The sequence below is a fragment of the Solanum tuberosum genome, unplaced genomic scaffold (assembly GCF_000226075.1).
Source record: "Solanum tuberosum cultivar DM 1-3 516 R44 unplaced genomic scaffold, SolTub_3.0 scf00639, whole genome shotgun sequence".
Classification (NCBI taxonomy): domain Eukaryota; kingdom Viridiplantae; phylum Streptophyta; class Magnoliopsida; order Solanales; family Solanaceae; genus Solanum; species Solanum tuberosum.
The window spans coordinates 110,732-122,538 of record NW_006239554.1 but is presented as its reverse complement, the minus strand read 5'-3'; the positions used below and the strand labels follow the sequence as shown (position 1 = coordinate 122,538).

General features: G+C 34.0%; 2 protein-coding genes across 5 annotated transcripts in view; one reads left to right on the top strand and one right to left on the bottom strand.

Moving 5' to 3' along the window:
• The first annotated feature begins 2,145 nt into the window (after positions 1-2,145).
• LOC102599694 (ataxin-10-like) lies at positions 2,146-6,936 on the top strand. Of its 4 annotated transcripts, XM_006366414.2 has the most exons (6): positions 2,146-2,233; positions 2,551-3,190; positions 3,284-4,279; positions 4,851-4,971; positions 5,951-6,183; positions 6,284-6,936. In XM_006366414.2, exons 2-3 carry the CDS (start codon positions 2,554-2,556, stop codon positions 4,159-4,161), a joined length of 1,515 nt encoding a protein of 504 aa, XP_006366476.1. In that variant the 5' UTR covers positions 2,146-2,233; positions 2,551-2,553; the 3' UTR covers positions 4,162-4,279; positions 4,851-4,971; positions 5,951-6,183; positions 6,284-6,936. The 4 variants fall into 4 exon arrangements, with proteins under 4 accessions (XP_006366476.1, XP_006366480.1, XP_006366478.1 ...); XM_006366418.2 differs by lacking the exon at positions 4,851-4,971; XM_006366416.2 differs by lacking the exon at positions 5,951-6,183.
• A 255-nt stretch (positions 6,937-7,191) lies between these two features.
• The window catches only part of LOC102599367 (low affinity sulfate transporter 3-like), a 9,204-nt gene continuing 4,588 nt past the window's right edge, over positions 7,192-11,807 (bottom strand). Inside the window, exons 8-12 of the mRNA XM_006366413.2 lie at positions 10,273-10,559; positions 9,224-9,417; positions 8,054-8,145; positions 7,851-7,927; positions 7,192-7,588 (exon numbers count right to left, since the gene is read on the bottom strand). Coding sequence (XP_006366475.1) covers positions 7,445-7,588; positions 7,851-7,927; positions 8,054-8,145; positions 9,224-9,417; positions 10,273-10,559 — 794 coding nt within the window. The 3' untranslated portion in view covers positions 7,192-7,444. The remainder of the gene's footprint in view (positions 7,589-7,850; positions 7,928-8,053; positions 8,146-9,223; positions 9,418-10,272; positions 10,560-11,807) is intronic.

Sequence of the window (11,807 nt, the reverse complement as noted above, 5' to 3'; positions counted from 1 at the left end):
TACTCACCCCTTGCTACTACATTTTTTTGTAGGTTACTAGTCCGAACTTTTGTGATATTTTCTCTTCTCCTTGTCTGAGGCTTCTTGTGGAGGTTTGTAAGGTAGCTGCTTTTCATTTCAGCGGACCTTCTTTCTCCTTAATTATGATCTTGTTCTATTCTAGAAACAATGTCATTGAACTTGTTTTTTCTTCAATGCTGTTATAACACATTAGAGGCTTGTACACGTGACAACCAAATTTTTGGGGTATTGCTGAGTTGATTATAAAATTTCCGCATTTTATTGTAAGGGTTGAGTTTTAGGCTGACTTGTCTTGGTGGGATAAGACGAGTGCCATCACGTCTATTTTTGGATCGTGACAATATTATCCTTGTATTTAATTCTTTTGAAAGTTTGTTTGTAAAATTTTCAAATAGTTTTTTTTAGGGAAAAGGGTCTGACGTCTGTGTTGGTGATAGATTAACATTTTCTCTATTTAATTAAAGGCGACTAGTTTAGCATCTACATATATAGCGATGCTCGATAGAAAATAAGTAAATGAATTATGTATAAGGAAGAATAGAAACGGTAAATAATTTTTTCGTGATACATTTAATTTAAATCTAACAATAAAATGATAGGTTGCCGCAAAATCTGAATGGCGCATGTTACCGTAGGGAATATATGTTTAAACAACTCTTGCAGCTGATCGCATTCCTTGCATCACCACATAACAAGAAACAAATATCTATTCTATCCCTAGGGCGAGTTATTTGTATGTTTCGACTCGAATTAATTTCTCAAATGATAATTCAAGTCATATAAATAACGTAATAAAGTCATCAAACTAGGCTTGTATCTCCTACAATTTAAGTAAAACATGCTAGAAAATTCCATTTTTCTTTTTCTCTATGAACGTTTACAAATGATACATAGCATTAGCTAATTAATTCCTACAAGTTGAATGACCATTGAGTTATTAAAAAAAAGGTGTCTATCTTTTCACTCTGTATGTACTCTTTTCGTTCCAATATATATAAATAGATTTTTTTAAAAAAAATTAACAGATTGTCAGAGTTAAGTAAACAATAGCTGTACTTGTACTATGAGGGGGAGAAAAAGAAGCATAGTGGAAGCTTTTGATGTGAATTAGTTGTGGGGAAAAGGGGAAAAGAGTGTAATCAACAGTAGGGGAGGGGAGTAACTGAGTATGCTCTACCTCAGCCTTGATTCTCGCCTGATTGTGTTGTTGGTTTGATCTGTTAGCGGTGCTTCAGTTGTTTTCCGATGGGGTTTTGGTCGGGGTTTTGTTGGTTGGTTGTTTGGAGGTCGGAGAACTAGTGGTCTGGTGGTCATTTGCTGGTTGTTTTAGCTTGGGTGATAGAGGTCTGGGTTTTGGTGGGCTGAAGTGTGGTTTTACCACTGGATTTTGGCGTGGAGAGGGTGGTGTTTGAGAGCTGTTTCAGGTCGATTTTAGGGCTGTTTGAATGATTCTGACAGTGGGTGGTTTGCTTAATGTTGTTCCAGCATGGAATTGGCCAGAAATGGAGAGAAAGATCTTGTTGTCATCACTGGAAAGTAGAGGAAAATGGGTTTGTTGTTAATGTTTTCTGCTTGATGTCGTTTCTGGTTTTTGGGGGTTTTGAGTGGTGGTTTCAGGTGGTCGTTTGGAGGTTCTTTTGGTGGTGTTTCGCCGGAAAACGGAGAAAATGAATGGGGATTGCCGGAGCTTGATTTGGGGTTTTAATTTAGTATAAATGGGTCGAGTTCGGATTAAAAAGAGAAAAAATTGGGTTATTTAATTGAAATTGGGTAATTTTAATTGATTTAGGTTTTCCATCCAATTGAGGGGTAAATTTGGTGAAATTAGTAACGGGAGGGGTAAAAATAACTTCATTTTAACGGCGAGGGCATAGTCAAACAATAAACCAAAGTTGAGGGGTATTTTTGACACTTTTCCCTTTTTTTTATGGTGAAAACCGATTTTTTTTGGTATTTCGGTTTTCAGTATATGTTTTCACATTTTCGATATTTCAATTCGATTTTCGGTATGTATTTTTGTATTTTTCGGTATAACCGAAATATATTATATTATAATATATATTAATATTATATTAATTATTAATATTAAATAATAAATATTATAGGCCAACAAAATAAAAATTAGGTCATCACTGTCAACTTTTCAGCAATCAGCAGTGCACCGCCGCACTTCCCGCCGACCGCCGCGACCAGCAGCAGCCAACCAGTCCAGGTATGATATATGATTATTTTTTGTTTTCTTGATTTCTATTTTCTTCTTCCGTTTTTTTTTTCTTCTGATTTTCGCTTTTAGTTAGTGTGTGAATTGTGAAACCGAACCGAAATAATTCGATTTGGTATTCTGTACAACAAATGCAAGAACCGAAAACCGAAAAAACTGAAAAAAAAATGAAACCCAACAAATGCAATACAATATGCAGTTCTCCATCACTTTTTCAAGTGTTTATAGTCCACCAGAAGGCAATAAAAGTTGTTTTAGCGAACTGACCCTTATCATTTATTTGATCATTTTTCTGCATTCCTTTTTAGATAATGGATGATAAAGTTGTACCGGAGCTTACGGTAGATGATAAAATTGTAGCAGAGGTTACAATCCCGGAAAATGTTGCCAAAGAATTATTACTTGTGTCAAACTCATCTTCTTTAGAAACGGCACTCGAGAAGCTGATAGAACTTGCCAAGGAGGAGGGTGGACGGTTAGATCTGTCGTCCAAGAATGTTGTCACCACTGTCCTCCATCTCTGCCAGTCTCTGTCATCTATCTCTTACCGTCAGCTGCTTTTATCGTCTCTTAAGGTACTTAGAAATCTGTGTGCTGGGGAAATAAGAAATCAGAATGAGTTTCTTCAACAAAGAGGAGTTGAAATTGTTGTGGATGTTATTACATCTGTAGGACTTACTCCTGATCCTGATTGTATGATTATTCGAGTTGGGCTGCAACTTCTAGGAAACTACTCAGTGGGTGGGGGAGAACGTCAATGTGACGTGTGGTACCAATTGTTTCCTCATAAGTTCTTGAAGATTGCTAGAGTTAGAAGCTGGGAAATATGTGATCCTTTATGTATGGTCATTTACACTTGCTGTGATGGTACGGATGGACTGCTAACAGATTTATGTTCGGAACAAGGGTTGCCCATTCTGATAGAAATTTTGCGGACTGCATCAGCTGGTAAAGATCAGTGAATTTTGTAACTTCTGATATATTCAAAACTTTTGTTATTTGATTATTATGGTAAGCTTATGCTTTCATACTCTTTTGCAGTTGATCGTAAAGAAGTTTGGTTAAAGTTGTTACTCTCAAAACTTTGCATTGAGGGCTCCTACATCTCATCAATTTTCTTCAAATTACATTCATTTCCTTCCATTCAGAACAATGGTGTTGTTACACATGCAACTGATCAATTTGTTATTGAGCAGCCTTATCTGTTGAGTATACTTTCAGAAATCGTGAATGACCAAATAGAGCATATTGTTGTTTCTCATGATTTTGCTCTAAGTATCTTTGGGATATTGAAGAGTGCTTTTGTGGTCGTTGACTTTTCAATAAGAGGGAAAAGTGATCTTCCGGTGGGGTTTGCTCCTATTGATGTTCTAGGATACTCTCTCACCATCTTGAGAGATATTTGCGCTTCTGATCACATGACAAGCTCTAAGGAAGAAAGTTCAAAGGATGTCGTGGACGTACTTGTTTCCTCTGGGCTTATTGAATTTCTTTTGAACTTGCTTCGGGATCTTGAACCTCCAACGACAATTAGGAAAGCAATGAAGCAGGATCAGATAACGGAGGGGATAATATCTTCTTCATTTAGGTGTTGTCCATACCAAGGTTTCCGGAGAGATATTGTTTCCATCATTGGGAATTGTGCTTATAGGAGAAGGTACGTCCAAGATGAGATTAGGGATAAAAATGGGATCCTTTTACTGCTACAACAGTGTGTTATAGATGAAGATAATCCTTTCTTAAGGGAGTGGGGAATCTGGTGTGTGCGAAACCTATTGGAAGGGAATGCAGAAAACCAAGGGGCTATTACCGATTTGGAGCTTCAAGGAACTGTAGATGTTCCAGAACTTGTTAGACTTGGGCTTCGAGTAGAAGTTGATCCCGTAACTCGACGCACAAAGCTTGTGAATGCCTCATGATATGTCAAGATATGAAAGTAAAAGTTGCCACTTCTGGAGTTGACAAACTGATTGTTCAGGAGACTTGTTTTTTGGTTTGCTTAAGATTGATTGACATGTTCAGGGATGTCCATAAGAGGTAACACACGACTTCATCTTACCACATTTTTAGTAATAACTTATACTTTACCTCATAGATTGATAGGTTTCAGTTTGTATAATTAGTGGAAAAACTTAATATTATTAGACTTGTACTGTTCAAATTCCTTGTGTATAAAATCTACCCATATGCCATTAAGTATTAGTAACTAATTTTTTGGAACTTCCATTACAATGGGCTCAAAAGTGAACCTAGTTGAAATTTTGTGATTGGTGTAAAGTTTTAGTGGTAGAAAGAGTTAGATTTGATGAAAGATATCATGGGTTGCTAAAAATTTCTGATAGAAGTCCTGTTTTAGTTAATTGCTTCTTTATGGATACGTCCACCTCTGGCGCTGTATAATTGTAAAATAATGTTGTATTACCAGTTATCTGCATTTCTTCTATCTTTCCTAATTTTCGCTTGTGGATCCTACTTTCACTTATTTCATACATATTCCGAGCTAGAGGCTAATTCATCCTGTCATTTCTGGTAGGAATCATTAGCAACTTTCATGTTCAGAGAAGTGCATTGACTGACTAACACCTGAGTTTTTATATTTATTCTCTAGGCTAGAGGTAAGACTCAAGAAGTGCACTTCCTGCCTTTTACACCTGTCAACAAGCGCACAACTATGACTTACATAGACTCGATGGCAATTGACATAGGGCTAGCAAATGTGACTTGAAAAGGTGAGCCATAACATGACAATCATAAGACTTCTTACTACAAGAATAGTATTACTCTTAATTAGATGAATAACTGTACATCATATTAATAATAAAAAATGGGATTCTCCTACATACAACTGATAAGTTTAGAACATCTTAAAGGGTGTCTACTGCCAGTGCTTGCTTGACCCAAACTAAAGGATAATTTCTCGAGATAGCTTTGCTGCAAATGTATTGAAACCTTTTTTTTGTAGTTGTAATCTTGAGATTCTGTTGCATCACTGTTTTAAATTGTGCATTAGGATTCTAAAGACTTTTTATCCAAGTGACCTTAAAGCATCCTAGCTTTCTTTTGTCCTGTTTTGGTCAATTCATTATGAACTTGACTCTAGGTTGAACTCATGAAATTCACTTGAGCAATGCTTGAGCTTGATTCTCAGCTATGTACTTGGAACCACATAGTTCTGAGAGAAAAGGAAATCTTCTCTTGTAATCTGGCTGTGATAAGATCATGCAACTTAAGAAGCCATATACTTGAACTTGAGAAATTGAAAACTCAAGTGCCATAAATAAAGGTCACTGTATTTTATTTCTGAAATAGCTTTAATAGAAAAGCTGTTGTGTATGTCTTAGAGTTCTTTTTTGTGTCGGCCAGCCAATGCCTCTCCCTCCACATGTTTTTATTTTACCCCTTTTTTACTTTTTTCACCTTTCTCTAAAGAAAACTTTGATGGGGTCACTCCAGTCATTGCACAAGTGCAAAGTCAGGTTTCTGGAATTTGAGAAGCATCCTAAAGAATTGAATTCCAAGTAGTCTAGTGTTCAGTAAAAATCTTGTTTTTATTTACAATCTTTTTATCTTCGCAGAACTTTTTATTACTCCCTCAGATCGAGTCTCATTAGGTGATCATAGTATTGCGAAAATAATGCAGCAAAAGCTACCTTAAAGTCCATTTTACTTGCAAGAATTATTAATATGCTTTTTTTTCTTTTCTTATAGCTTACTTCAAATTTAGATCTTGCAAGTCAAAATCCCTTTTGTCAATTGCCCCTCTCATTAGTAACAGCAAAAAAATTTCCCAAGATAACGCAATCCCTACCTGAACCTGAAACAGAAGATGACACAAGAAAACCTCAAGCTTCTCTTTAATGGCAAATACTAAAAAGTTCCCTCCTTCTTTGTTCTCTTCTGTTACTGCTTCATCTCCACATCAAGTTCAAATTTTGTACCAGGTAACATATTTGAAACAATCTTGGGAAAAAAAACACGTCTTTTTTTTTGTGGGGTTTCTTGGTTTTCTTTCTTATGAATATGGTTCTTAATGTGTTGCAGAGATTAAAGTGCAGCAAGACAAAAATGAGCCATATGTGGGAGTGGACATAGGTCAGATGTTTCCAATTTGCTTTCACCTGCAGACTTGGTTGCTTTTCTGCAATTACAGAAGATAACACACATAAGGCTTTATGATGCTGACCGTGATATACTCAAAGCACTAGCTAAGACCAAAATCAGGTAGTGGTGGAGGTGGTGGTGGAGGAGGTGGCGGACAAGGACGAGGTAGAAATACTAATGATGAGAATGGTGGTGGTTCTGGTTATGGTGAAGGAGAAGGCAGTACTGGATATGGTGGCAATTATAGTAATAAAATGGTGGCATTGGAATGTGATTTTGTATGGGTATGGGATTTGGTTTTGGCATAGGAACAGGTAGAGTAAGTGAAAATTCTAGTCCTGTTGATGAAGCTAGCAAGAATGGTGAAAAACAACCTTAAGTCTCTCAGTGCCAACTTTGCTCAACCTCAAAGCCATGTAAATTGTATTTGTTTTTATTTCCTGCTCTAGTATTATTAAAGACAATAATTCGGATAAGATCACTGAAACAGAGAGATTCATGAGTCACAATTGTATTGTACAATGCCACAATGAGCAAAAGTATTCTGTCTTTGCATATTCATTTCAATAAAAGGAACTTTTACCATTTTTCTTCTTTTGTTTTTCCTATTTTGGTTGAATGATTGAACCAAAGTAGTTAGGGAGTGTACTTGGTTTAATTTTTTTTTATGATAGATGATTTCAAGGAGTTTTGCCCATGTTGAATAGCCTATTGATCAACATCAGAGTTCAAAATAGCATTCAGATATATGGTTTTTGATCTTATATATATGCTCTGTCACTGTGAAAGTATAGCAATATGTTCAACAAAAGTTCACACTGAGCAGTATTCAAAGCATATATAACAGATTGAAACTTCAAACATACACATATATTATAACATGATATCATAATGTTCAATTCAAGCTAAGATTGAACGCCACAACTTAATTCGTTCTTACATGACAGGGAGCAATAATACTATTAGCTCCTTTTTATTATTGTCCTCTTGAATATATACACAAAAGGAGAATCAAATATTGATCGATTCACCATTGAGAACATTAACTTCAAAAAGACAAATATTGTGGTGTTCTAACATTGGCAGATCAAACAACAAGTTTCAAATAGGAAGCATGTTCTTACTAGTCAAACATGCCTCAATGGCTTCACCAATGGTCAAAAAGACCCTCCCTTCAATTTTCTTCAAAAAATTGGCTAGCCTTAATTTGTGTATCACATGCCACCTTGGGTTAGCTAGTGCCAACTGCAAAACAAACATAAACATTAATTGATTCATGTTGTGTATATTCAACAACGTCATTTGTTAAGATATTTTTTGGTTGCTACAACGAAATGTTATTATAGATATAACATGTCAAATTGGTTTCAAAGAAAACTTGACGCTGTTATTGTGAAATGTTGTTATAGAGGGTGAATTTTATAGAGAGGTCTGACCACACATACTTATTGTTCATTTTTTCTTTTTGCATGAATTAGACATATAATTGAAGAGGATTACTAGTCACCTGCATTCCATTTGATTCTAGGTCATTTTGCAGGTCCTCAAGAGCAGCTATGCTAGATGTGTCAATGTTGAGCAAATCTACATCCATTAACATTTCAATATGATTGAATGTTAGTCAAGAAGCTTTTTCAAGAACTATATATAGACAATAACTTATGCCATCATAAATTACACCAAACAAGCTTCAACTTGGACAATACTTACTTGACATGTCAAGAATAACTAGTTGCACTCTATCTTGATTAGCACTTTCCATGACACCCTCATTTTGTTCTTCCAGTGCTAAGTTTAATATCCTGGTTAATAAACAACAAATTAAAGGCATTAAGATCACACTACTACAAAAGAGACATTTAGTGGTAATAATTTTTTCTTTTAGTTGCAATATTTATTTTCGCAAAAGCATTTAGCAGTATTTGAGTTAATCTCATTACATTCAAAGTCGTTAAAGCCTTTAGCTACATTTATATATATAAAGTGTTGATTATAAATACTCGTATTTATTATTACCGCTAAATATAATATTATATATTGTTGCCGCTAAATCCTTTATTTGTTAGAGTCAATAGATATAAGAGAAAAAAAACAAACAGAATAATACACTACTTGTTCGATTGCATAGAATGGGAGTAAGGGTGTCAAATTTTAAAAGGCATAATACATAAATATGTCGTTTAACTTGGCTTCAGGTGATATCTATATATGTTCTCCAACTTTGGAGGTGCACAAGTAAACACTTTAACTTGTGGCATAATACACGTAGGATGCCACGCAAGACACAAAAGTGTCATGTAGGATGCCAGTACGTATGACAAATTTGCATATCTATTTGTTCAATTTTATACAAGTTTAAGTGTCTACTTGAGCATACCCAAATTCAAAGAACATAAATGTCAATTATAGCCACATTACCAAACATATTTATATATTATGCCAATTTTAATACATGAAAATGTAACTCACCCAACCTACTCAAATGTTTGATTATAGACCAAGTTAGTCCATTTTTAAAGTTGGTCAATTTGGATAACCTCTATTGCTCAAATAATACAAATAAAGTTAATTTATCAAAATATTGTAAATAATTTTTTGGGGTTTGCTTAGAATATAATAACAACACTTATAAATAAAAGATAATGCTTTTGTTAGTTTGATTTGGTAATTAAAGAAAATTTATTTTATTAAAAAATGATTTGAGTAGGACAAATTGGATTATAACTCATTGTTAAGCCCAAATTGACCTATATCCATCTTGACTAGTTTTAAGCAGATTATATATGACCCAATCTATTTTAATTGGTAAAAATTTAATCCAATCCGCTTATTTGACAGTCACATAATAAGATGGGGTTATTTATAATTTTGAGGGCATACCTTCCTCTAATAAAGTTGGCATTTGCAAAACAAAGCAAAGCAGATTTGACTCTAACAATAAGAGCCCCAGGAGTTGTTGTAGCTATGGGATATTGTTCCATATCTCCAAACAAATCACTTCCTGGAAGCCTTCCTAGTTTTTCTGTCCCAGGCTGGATTGAGTTCAAAATTATCTTTGCAAATGATATACCAACCTGAAATAACATTTAACATGTAAAAACCAGAAAGATCACAAGTTTAAATATTGTGACATATTTAATTAATAGTTTCATACTTTGTGACTATGATTTCTAGTTATTGATGCTTAAAAACTTATTGAGAGTGATATTCATGTTTGTCATCACATATTTAAATATTATAGGATGAATAAAGGTGGAAAATGAAAAAACCATTTGTGGAGGTTTTAAAAGCTTGAAATTGACAAAAGAATTTTGTTATTAGTTGATTTTTTTTTTTGACAAATTGATGATTGAGGATGTCATTATGAAGTTGTGGTTAAAATTTAAAGTTATTCGATTCAGATTTGAGCTATCTGGTGATGTTTTTGACCCATTTCGGATCGATTTCCATGGGTTAGATTTCGTAAGAGGCGAAACGCAATTTTTATATAAGTTTGTACAATGTTTTACAAATATATAAAAGTATGTATAAACACCTCTTATAGAGTATTATTATGCATTTTTATACAAGATTGATACATTATTTGCCGTTATGTATTAATCTATATATCTAGGGATTAGCTATGCAACATTTAATTATTGATGTATTGATTATTTCATCTTTTATCCTATATGTATATAAGTTATGTGAGTTTTTAAATTGTTAACTAAATACAGTATTAGGCGTGTTTAATTTTATACATAGCAAAAGACTGCCACCAAACCTGATTATTGATTAGTTATGCATGTGATTCAATAGACGAACAATGTAGCTCCTAACTAGCTACCAAACCGCCCCTAAATGTATAATATTGTATATCAGATGTATAAATACTACTTTTTCCTAAACACAAATTAAACTTGTACAAAATTGAACAAGAAGTTACATACCGCAAGGAGGAGGCCAATCTCAACAGATACAAAAAGGACACCAAGAAAAGCAGCAGCACAAGCAAGAAAATCCATCTTATCAACTTTCCATATGTATTTAGCTTCAGTTATGTTGATGAGTCCAGGCAAAGCTGAGAGAATAATAGAAGCTAAAATGGCTACTGGAGTGAAGTACAGTAGCCTAGTGCAAAATTCAAGTGATATTAGCACTGTTATAGCCATCACTATGTTGGACACTGCTGTTTCACAACCAGCACTGAAATTCACTGCTGTTCTTGAGAATGACCCTGCAATTGATGCATGCAGCATTTAGTACATTGTCAATCATATTATATTTGGAGAAGCTACATAATTAGATATACTTTACAACTATATATACGGTTATTATCTATATTTTCAAAATATTATGTATCTTTTCACTTATTAAGACTTCCCTATCATTTATTGAGGAAGATACACTTAAATACATGTATTTTTGCTATCAGATATACTAAAATAGGGAGAGAGGCGAGTCAAGATTCCTTATGTATCCTAGATACACATTAGATACATGTATATGTATGTATCTGGTGTGATTCGCAAGTATCTGAAATACCAGATAAATAAGAGAGATGCGAGGGAGGCGAGCGAGATTGTATGTATCCCAAATACAGGTGAATCCACTGGGATACAATGAATCTAAAACAAATTACACCTAATTTTGATCCCATGTATCCTGAGATACATGTTTCTGGATGCACCAAACTCTAGTAAGATATATAATATTGCAACCTAGATTGTATCTAAGAAATTAGCTTCTAAATTAGTGGAATTTATGTAAGTACCCATAATATTTTTGACATTTTCAACTATACAATGAAAAAAAAAGAATAGAAAAGAAACAAAAGGTTCTAGCTCAACTTGTTTCCACCAGGTCATGACTATTTATGGTGAATTAACATATATTATCACCTCCATTTATTATTTAATTTAGGTAACTAATGTAATTTGATATAAACATTGAGCGCGACTAAATTATATCTCTTGTACTTTTTCGTTCTTGTATTGCATACATTCATTCACAATACAAAAATACAAGATAACACATGATAGTAGGTTGATACAACCATTCGAGTGATACAATTGATACAAGTATTTTCCCCCTATTTATTCATTTCCTGAATTGTATGTCTTGCTAGGGAGTATATGAAAGAGCAACTTTCACATATAGCAAACACAAAATTCATATTTGTATGCTATATCAAAGTTTGCATAATTGCGCTCCATAGCAAACATATATATGTATAATTCGCTATACATATACAATTGAAAGCTATGTCTATTTCGCTATACATATATACAAAAAGAAGCAATTGTATAATTCGTTGGCTCCTCTTCAGATTTGTATAATTTCGCTGGCAGACCATTTGTATAAATTGTTGTTAGCCTCTCGTTTGTATAAATCGTTGACAAAAATATTTGTATATCAAAAATCGCTCTCTCTTTCGCTTTATACAAACATAAATTATACATTATACAAACATAAAACTGGGCAG